The sequence below is a fragment of the Pecten maximus genome, chromosome 5 (assembly GCF_902652985.1).
Source record: "Pecten maximus chromosome 5, xPecMax1.1, whole genome shotgun sequence".
Taxonomy (NCBI): domain Eukaryota; kingdom Metazoa; phylum Mollusca; class Bivalvia; order Pectinida; family Pectinidae; genus Pecten; species Pecten maximus.
This window is the reverse complement of record NC_047019.1, coordinates 25,778,513-25,788,778: the sequence shown is the minus strand read 5'-3', so window position 1 is coordinate 25,788,778 and position 10,266 is coordinate 25,778,513. Positions and strand designations below refer to the sequence as shown.

Genomic DNA, 10,266 nt, shown 5'->3' with positions numbered 1-10,266 from the left:
GGTATTTTAACTTCCGGGTTTATATATGTTACTGTGAATCTATCTAAAAAGCATTAAATATGGGTAGGTTAGCGCCGCAGCGACTGACAAAGAGGGTTTTGATTTACAGAGAGAGTTTTAGAAAAAGAAATAAAATATATGTCTGAAACACATTAATGTACTTCGCTTGTAATGTTGTAAAAAGCACAAATACACATTTCAACTTTGATGGCATTCCGATGTAAAAAGAGGTATTTTATATCGATCTAATCAAATTTACCTATTCCTAGTTGATGTGAATGAAATCTATTTCAGAACGAAATATTACCAGTATATTCTTCGATAAACGTAAACCGGTTTCAGCAAATTGTCAATTTTCACATCCTATTTTCTAGACAACTGTAATATAAAGTGTTTTGTTTTGGTCTAAAACCGTTGATAAATCTGCACGATAGACTTTGATGTGTGGCCGAAGTACGCACGTGAGAAATTAACCCATGATCTCTGTGTGAAGAGTTACAATGTAGATGACAGTCTCTATGCGGTTCTCTCATAGGAGGTGATGATTCCAAAGTGTACTGAATTGAACAAAGATAAGGTTAGTATGTCTGGACCATCCTGTTGCTGAAACCTTTAAATTAACTACTTACATAAAAAAAGTCAGAAAATATGTGAGTATTATGAACAAGAGGACCAAATGCCAAAGGTCGACTAGACTGAAAGTGTTAGTCATGATTCTGTCATGAACACGTATAAAATGCAGTTTTGGAAGTGTTTGGTACTTACTGAGTGTATGAAGTCTGATAGTTGCAATTCTCTCCAGTCTTATCATTATCAGATTAAATTTAACGATAAAAATGATATGATTCTCACTAGTGTTGGCAAACTTTTCACATACAATTATCCGGAATCAAAAGCTTGGCACACTCATCATATTTAAAGAACAATATACCTCGTTTCCTTAACAAATTATATAATCACTGTGTAAAAGCTTAGTTAAAAGGTTAAAGCTATTATATCAATGCTGTTAACTATTACATCGAATGTAGGGACCGTTAGAGGGAAGTCCTGTTCCATCAGATCTCGAACCAGTTAGACTGATTGTACAAACTGTTATAAAGTTTAAAATGAGTTATCAAATCTATTTTAGCTTTGAGTGACATTTCAAGCTTCCCCCAAAAGATAGTAAATGTATTCCTGATTTAATAAAATGGTATTAAGCACATTTTAATTTGCACATACCTTGTCATCAATTTCTATTTGTACTGTTTACTAGAGCATTTCAATGAGTATATTCGAATATGTAAATATGCAATTAACATTTCTGAATTTTAATAAAATGTTATAAAAAGTACACTGTAATTTGTATTGATAAATAAAATGATAGAAGCTCTCACCGTCGTGCTGTTGAAATACGTGTTGTCTCCCTTGTGTAAAACTCGAATGTTGGTGACGTCTCGCTCCAGTGGTTTTGAACAGGTTATATATTCACGTATTTAATACCGGCGTATAACCAGTTTGGACGTCTATATTTAGACAGTCTCTTAACACTAGAGTATGATTGTGGTTTGTAAACAAAGTCTAAGACTATATATATACTGTGAAGTTTTTGATGTCGACATTTTTCAGACAGTGACGTAAACGACAGAAGTGGTTTGTACTTACGGTAGATATGTGTCGCATTGCCATCAAGGTAAAGACATCATCTATTGGTCTGCTGCTATTGATACTGGTCTGTTTCCATTATCATGGTAGGTCTTCTGTAAACAGGAAGTATTCTGAAAATGTAATGTATTTAAATGAAACGTCATACTGAGATCGTAAATTTGTGCTCAATGTTTTTTTTTCAGAAGGCTCAGATTAGTCAATACAGGAAGTAATAACACATTGAACGGGTTTGTAACGGTCCACACCAGTAGGGTTACGTATAATTTCAGGGTCATTGACCTGTTTTCTGGTTATATATATGTACTAGTGATATGTTAAATCAAAAGAGTTTTGTTAATCGAACATGCTACATGTACTTCAAAATACTTACTTTTCAGAGAGTCAAGTACTTCTCTAAACTGTTTCTATACATCAATTTCCAGGTATCAAATCAACAATATGCACTGATAGAAGCTGACCAGGACGGCTTCACAAACGGTATCATACTCTCCCAACGATCTCTTTATATTTACTGTATTTGGGTCTGATCTATATTTTCTTTACATTTGATAAATAACACCCAAATTCATATATAAATAATTGATTGCAAAATCATGAGTATGATTTCATTACAATACCTTTCACTGTTAAACAAATATGTATCAAGATATACCGTTGATAAATGTGATGGAGGTAAACAACCTTAAGAATTTAATATAATGATGGTGTTCAGCTAAGGTCGTATATAAAAAATCCTCTAAAATATCCATTGCAACTGTGTTCTTGTTCTCTTATTCACGTTAGAATAAAAAAAGTGAATCTGCTATAGCATTAAAACCCTAACTTAACATCATATTATCAATATTGGTACATTTTAATGAGATGTATTTGACCTTACAGTGGTACCGATGTGTAGGAGTGGGACTTTAACTGCTGGCCGTGTGGTGGTTGATACGTACGACACAGGAGGGTTAGGACACATCAGTTGTCAGTGTACAGTTAGACTGACTGTGGCTCATACGATTCCCGTCCGCTTCGACATCAATGCTTATCCTGATACAGTGCCGGCGTCTGATTGTAAAAGTAAACTAAGATTTACCAGGCTTCCTGTAAATACATTTACAGAATATCAATGTCAGCAAATTAGTGGGGACATCATCACAAACTTTACAATCAACGAGGTTTACAATATTGCGTTAACCAGATCAGATGACAACATCCCGTGGCAATCCGGGTACTGTATCTTCATTAAATCAGGTAAGTAATAATTAATAATAGTAGTATGACGTCTTTTGGTGATATGTTGACCTTCGCACGTCGCCTCGGATAACATAATATAGAGCTAACATCAATCAGTAAGATTAGGTTTTAACGAGTTTTACCAGTAAATACACATGCAATATAAATGTATATATTGAGTTATTTGATATGTTAAAATACTCCATATTTCGATATTCCATATGTAATGCAAGTTTCTGTTGTAATTCTGTTTCAATTTCATATCATTTATTAACCGTATTTGTTCAAACTTGGGTATACATAGTAAGGCAATACCTCTTGGTAAGACACACAGTTCCACACAGAACTAGATATGCATAAAAAGTTTCACATCAAATAATGCATCTTTTAATCTATCAATACGGCTTTTGCTGATAAAAAACAAAATCAAAACAAAAAGAACTAGCCGCACATACATGACCCAGCCGAGCTACTCATGTCAGATTATATTTATTGTGAACAAGAACGCATTTATTTTGTCAGATCAAGGCTTAATGACAATCGTTTCGAGGTTATGTAATCTACGTACTTGGTAACTAATCATCTAAACATTCAATTTTCTCTTGAGCTTCAGTGTAGTGTGACAAATACTATTATACGACCTGAACTATACACTGATTCTTAATAAGATTTTCATTGTTTCCCGCACTTGCGTTAACACTTCACGTAACACGGTAACCATTCTTTGATAGATGTTACTTTAAATGTAACTTGTGATGCACCGCGCGGATCAGACAGCTCTCCGTCGACTTCTGTGACGACGACAAAGACGGCGACAACAGCAACAACGACGACACCGACGACGACGTCGATCACTACCGGCTCCAGTTCCATACAGACCATTACCAATCGTACATTGGGTAAAGGTAATGGTGATGTTAACAACGGAGAATTAAAGGAGTCGTCAATAGGAGGTAAGTGATATCTGTTTTTATAGGTACACGGATCTTAGAAACATTTCCACATAACACACATGATAGTCCTGTTCCTACTTAAATTATATTTAAAGCTACGATATACGTAAACATGACAGCTAAGAAAATGTCCAAACTTACTTAGTGCACGCAAATAGTGAAACCTTTGTGATTCAGTAAATACATGAACGCGATAACTAGGCCTACAATGTATTTGTAAATAACACTCGTGTTTGTTTCAATATGTTGAGCATGCTGTACCGTATGTTGAGGTGCCAGTGTTTGTATTGTACTAGTATCTGTTTTAGTGGAGATTATTGCTGGAGCAGCCGGCGGTGGTGCAGTTTTACTCATCGTCCTTATCATCGTCATTGTAGTAATAATTAGGTAAGTAGTCATTGCTCTAATGCTATTCGTCGTCCTTATCTTTTTCATTGAAATAATAATAAGGTAAATGCAGTCAAGTCCTTATCATCGTCATTGTTATAGTACTGAGGTAAGTGAAGTCATCGTCTTTATCATCGTCATTATAATAATAAAAATGTACGTATAGTTATTGTTGTTATCATCTTCAATGTAATAACAATAAGATAATTGTAGTCATTGTCCTTATCATTGTAGTAGTAAGTAAATATCCATCGTCTTTATTATCGTTATTGTAGCAATGATTAGATAATTACATGTAAAGGCATCGCCCTTAGCGGCATTGTAGTATTAATAGTATAGTCATTGGTCTACTTACTGGATAATAAGGCAGATAATTTCAGATGTAACGTTACAGATGTATTGATATCAAAATCAGAACAACCCAGTGCTATATATATAGTGTAATCTACAGATATGATTATGAAATGAAATAATTGCATAGCTTATTACCATAATTATACAATTGTATAGTGTGCTTCATAATAAACTGTTTAGAAATCTAACACGTACGAACTTAAACGAACACGATAACACAACAGTTCAAAATACGACAAAGACGTTGACGATACGTAAATATTTAAACGTGGATCGGTGATTTGAAATTGTTTATACATGTACTTAATACTTTATTCTTAATAGGAAAAAACGTTCAGATGCGAAGAACCCCGAGGAAAATTTCTCTGTGGACATCCAACCCTATGCTGTCGCAACACCAAAATTTTATCATGACGAAGGTTCAGACACACTAACTCAAAATTCTCTCTACATATCGGCGGGACCACGCGTTCCGGATAATAACCATATTGTCACAGAGACTGGCGATATGTATGCGCAGGTCCAGAAGCCAGCAACAAATGAAAATTCTGAGACAGAACATTCAAACAGTTCAACACGAGGACATGCAGTGACAGCTCCCTCTGGCGACGTATATGCCGTTGTAAATAAGCCAGGGAAACAGTCAGACGACAGGAACGATGAATCACAAACGGATGAGGATAGACGGCCCTCTCGATATAAAAACCAGGAAGGTTTAGTGTACGCGGAGATAGATGATACATCTCGTCCCAAGTCTCGTCCTCCAGTCAGGCCTAAACCAAAACCTGACGCTGACAGAGTAATATATTCGGAAGTTAACACTGACGGAGGAGTATAACTCCACTAATATTGTACTACAGAGTAGTGTTCTGTTATTTAGGAATCCCGGTCCGAAATAACATAAATATAGTCTAAAACAAATGACGTAATTTATTTGATATTGTTTTTCTGAATTTTCTTAATAATTGTAGTTTTTGTTTTTATGATTCGTTATAGGCGCCAAAATTCAGCTAATTCCTGATTTAAGTGTTTTCTCCTGTGAAACAGGCTAGAGCTATGACATACAAAAGTCATTAAAAGTGGTCGACGATTAGCTTTAAAGGGGCTGTACAAAGGAACATGTCTAACTTATTCTGTTGTCAGTATAACTTGGGATATGTCATGTCAATGTACCTCCATCATGATATTGTCGCTATAAAGCGGTCCCAATCAATTGGATACCTTCCTTAAATGTCACTTGATTTGTTGCTAGGATGTTATGCAAGAACAACCCGCAAACCTGTTGTGTATATGTGTATACGTTTGTTTGTCGGTTATTATAATCTTATATTGCGATGATCATCAGAAGCCTTTTTCAGGTTTGTTAATATGGTTTTGTAAATGTTAATTCATATTTAGCTACAGACGTGTTAAATGACATTTGAAACATATCAAATACTGTCTTAGTAGCTTAAATATGGTGGTGCTACAGTTGTGTTGAATTGTTAATCTTGTATTGATAGCTATATTAATTTTTATGTAATTATATCTTTAATTATAAACACGATAAGTATTTCATTATGTTTAACATCAATTGTTTTCTTACTTCCAATTCACGTCTAATCCACCTACTCCACTTACCATTAAATAGACTGTGCACTAAGTATTAGCAGTAAATGCTATCAAAGTTATGTTGCTTTCGTTAAAAACGAAAGCGAAAGCTTCTTTCGTAAATAATTAAATATATTATCCATTATCTTAAAATATACAATGTGTATGATATGTCATTCTAAGTGTAGGTCTGATTGTGTGTTACAGCTGCAGTGACATTCTGTCATGAAATCCTGCTTATTTCCCCTTTGTAGTCTTTGACATCAGAAATGCTGTCTTGTTTCTGTTCTATTTGATTCCATGTTGTGATTATGTAATTATAAAAAGTCGAGCGTGGATAAATAATGTATTGTGAAATATATTACAACAGGCAAATATTGTAGATAAAATAAGCTGACATTCTCAATGGTTAGCACTTTTCTTATATCAAATATAACATTTGCACACCTACTGAAGTTGACAAACCCTGAGTGCCTTTGCCTGATCAGTGTAATTGTTTTACTTTTTTGTCGTTAATTACCAAACACGTATACTGCAGGAGTTATATAGAATATATGCCTATCTTAAAAAAAAAAAAATAAAAAAACAACGGTCTATATTTTGTTCGGATATAAACAAGTATCTGCATATAGCATTATTACTTATTTCATCTTGCCAAACTATATAGCTTTATTATTTGACTTAATATATAATAATGCTATGTTTTACCGTTTCAATAAATTAGTCATGATTTTGGTTTTGTTTTTTGTGTAATTTGTTTTTGTAAAATAGGAAGATAAAATTGAACGAAAAATTTGACATTCCTCAACATAAAATGTAAATCAACGCTTGTATTGATCTGTTACAAAAGAAATAAATACATATGTACTCTGGAAATATTATAAGTTATACGTTTCTTTAGGAAATTAATAATTGTGGAGAAATGGAAAAAAAATACCAAAAGCTTCGATCAATGAAACAAAGCGGTACCAGGACAAAGCGGCTACATCGGCTGAATATGTAAAGGTATAAGGTATGGTGATTTTGGTGAATAGTTTGATGCCCAGTATAAGTCCGTTCTGAGAGATAAATAGAGGTTACACAACGTGGTGATTGTTGAATATGGAATGTATTCCACACGAGTAAGTTATTTTTTAAATGTTATAAAAGACACGAGCTTTAGCGAGTGTCTTTTGCAACTTTTAAAAAATAACTTACGAGTGTGAAATAAATTCCATATCCAACAATCACGAATCGTGTGACCTGTTTCTACCACAATAATATCGGCTTGAATCAAAGGGAAACGTGGCCAAGTATAATTTCGCGTATGCAAATAAAGTGTACCTGTGACGTCCGGAACCCGGTGATGTGACATCATTCAATTATTGATGACGTCAATAACAATTGCAGCTTGAGTAAAAGTTCAAATTCTTGACCAATCAAAAGACCGGAAGGTGATATACCACTAGTGGTATATAACATATATTTATCCAACAGTCGACACATTTATACAATGGCTTGAGAGTGGAATAACACGGCGTATTGTGGTAGAAACAAATCTTGCACACATTCAGCATCTGTGTTGAACACTTAAATGCATGTTACGATTTCTCGACGACATTGATTAGAGGGTTCGGCCTACGTCATATTCGTTTGTCCAACTCGTCCCATAAATCTTCTATCGGGGAGAGGCGACACCAACCTGGACTAGTGAACTAGACTAACATGAACGAAATTTTCACAGACGACAGAGTGGTTCACTGTTTTTAATTAAACCATTATTACATTCTAAAGCTAGTTTTAATTTCCCGGTCACCGGACACTTTTTAAAGTTCCGTTTCTGTTTACTTTCAGATCATTTGTTATTGTACACGTGTCTCGAAATAGGCGGATAAGACGGCCAATACCTTCGTATCCTTTTAATGAATTGACTGAAAGCGAGACCCTGCAGGCTTTTACTTCCGTAACACTGAAAATACCGAAATTGATCTACTCTCAGCTTTACAGTTGGGTTGTGGAAAGTCCGGGGTCCCATACGGCTTTCCATACTTTATACCATAATTGTTTTACTGTCGTTTCTTTCTTTCCTGAATGCGCCCTCCTCTGCTTTGTTTTGAAAAGACCCGAACTGGCCTGCTGCCCGGATTGTAACACTTTGGATCTTAATATCATTCTTTCTGTACTGCCCTGTCCTGTCTTCTTGTATGTGCTCTCTTTCTGTGTGTTTTTAACTGCTTTTGTCTCATTGATTTTCGTTGTCAACACTGGTCCGAGGACGATAAACGCCTATAATATTGTATCCTTGGTGGGCTCTATCGAAATTGCGGTAAAAAACTTCATGACATGTAGTGAAGCAATGTTGCGATTCTTTGACTGAGGGACCAGTACCAAATCATATCCATGAAAATGTGTAGATATGAATAAACTAAACTAATACACATAAATATGTAAGAGGAATGGGAAAATGCATAAGTGGACCTCCGAGCACTTACCGGAAGCGCTACCATTGAGCTAACTGGTCGCCGATAATCGCCCCTATCCAGTTCATTTTGGGAAAATTTCACACATACCAATTAAGTTAATCAATCATTCGAAGGACACAAGTAACACGACACGTGTTCTGGTGATTATCTGTACAGGTCTGAAAGTTGACTAAAACGGAAACCGATCACTGTATGTATTATCATACACAATTAATGTAAACATGTAGACATGAAAACATAACAACAGCTTAGAAAGACGATAATTTACCTGTACACCAGTTGGTGTACAATGCCGTATAAATTGAATTGTTAACCAGCTAGTTTTTTTGTCGATAAATATAGTCTGTTCAAAACGAATTGAAAAGAAACCAAATTTTGATTTCAACACATTGCGAATTTGGAATCGAATTTCAATGTGCAAATAGCTGATAAATATCAAGACACGCACATGTAAATATAGATAAGTGAACACTGGCCCTATACATTGTATCGCTTTACATGTATGTACCTACGTTATAGATACAACAACCGAACGTACCATCTTATGCTGTACAACTTGGAAATCTGATGATGATGGAATATAGATATAAAACAACTTTTGATGAAATCGCTCAACTTTCTTAATTGCCCCTCCTTATACATATTTCATGAGCAACCCTTGTAGTGTTTATAAATCGATTTATCCCCCGTCCGGACCAGCAGAAAGGAGACTGACCTCTGAATCCGACGTAAATGTCTTATGTCTAGGGGAATAACGTCATCGCTATAACTTTTAAGTATATATATTTTACTCCTTATACTTATCGGTATTACATGTAATTGACAATGGATATGAAAAATAACAAACCACACGATTCAGATATCATACCAGCAGATTCTATCATTTTTCTCCGGAAAGATATAAAGATTTGTATTAAACGTTTACTGAATACAGTATAAAGTAAAAAAAAAAAAACTGCTCTTAATAACACAAAAAACAAGGGATTATTTCATGCTTACCAAAATAAAATATAGCACGTGAATATTTGAAAAATTGGAGACCAATCACACTTCTTAATGTAACTTAAAAACTGGCCTCAGCTCGAATCGAAAACATTTAAAAGAAAAACGTTCCGAACACAATTATATCTGATACGCAAACAGGATTTCTATGCGGTAGATATTTAGGAGGGAATACCAGGCTCATATAAAATTTAAAAAAGAAAATAACATCCAAGAATTAATCATTTTGATTGATTTCGAAAAAGCATTCGAATCAGTGTCACGGCAGTTCATGGAAAAAGCAATTGATTTTTTTTTTCAAATTTTGGACCTAAAACATAAAACATAAAACAGTGGATTAAAACTCTTACAAAACATGCATCATCAGCTATATTGCGAAATCGCTCGCTATCAAATTTCTTTTCACTGAATAGAGGCTGCAGACAAAGAGATCCAATATATCCTTATGTCTTCATCATTATTGCAGAAATTTTAGTAAATAGTAATAATATTAAAGGGATAGAAGTTCATCAAATAAGCCATAAACTCTCGAAATTTCCTGATGACACCACCTTTATCTCAAAATTGCTCCGAAAAATTTAAAGAAACATTAGATACAATAGAACGATAGGCTCAGATTTTGGGGCTTGAAGTTAATAAGGAAAAAACCTCAG

At 34.6% G+C, this 10,266-nt stretch overlaps 1 protein-coding gene across 1 annotated transcript; it reads left to right on the top strand.

Moving 5' to 3' along the window:
- Positions 1-1,982: 1,982 nt before the first annotated feature.
- On the top strand, positions 1,983-6,884 carry LOC117327659. Its single transcript, XM_033884733.1, has 5 exons — positions 1,983-2,124; positions 2,527-2,883; positions 3,597-3,818; positions 4,127-4,205; positions 4,884-6,884. The coding sequence occupies exons 1-5, from the start codon at positions 1,998-2,000 to the stop codon at positions 5,395-5,397; spliced, it is 1,299 nt and encodes a 432-aa protein (XP_033740624.1). The 5' UTR covers positions 1,983-1,997; the 3' UTR covers positions 5,398-6,884.
- The last annotated feature ends 3,382 nt before the right edge of the window (positions 6,885-10,266 follow it).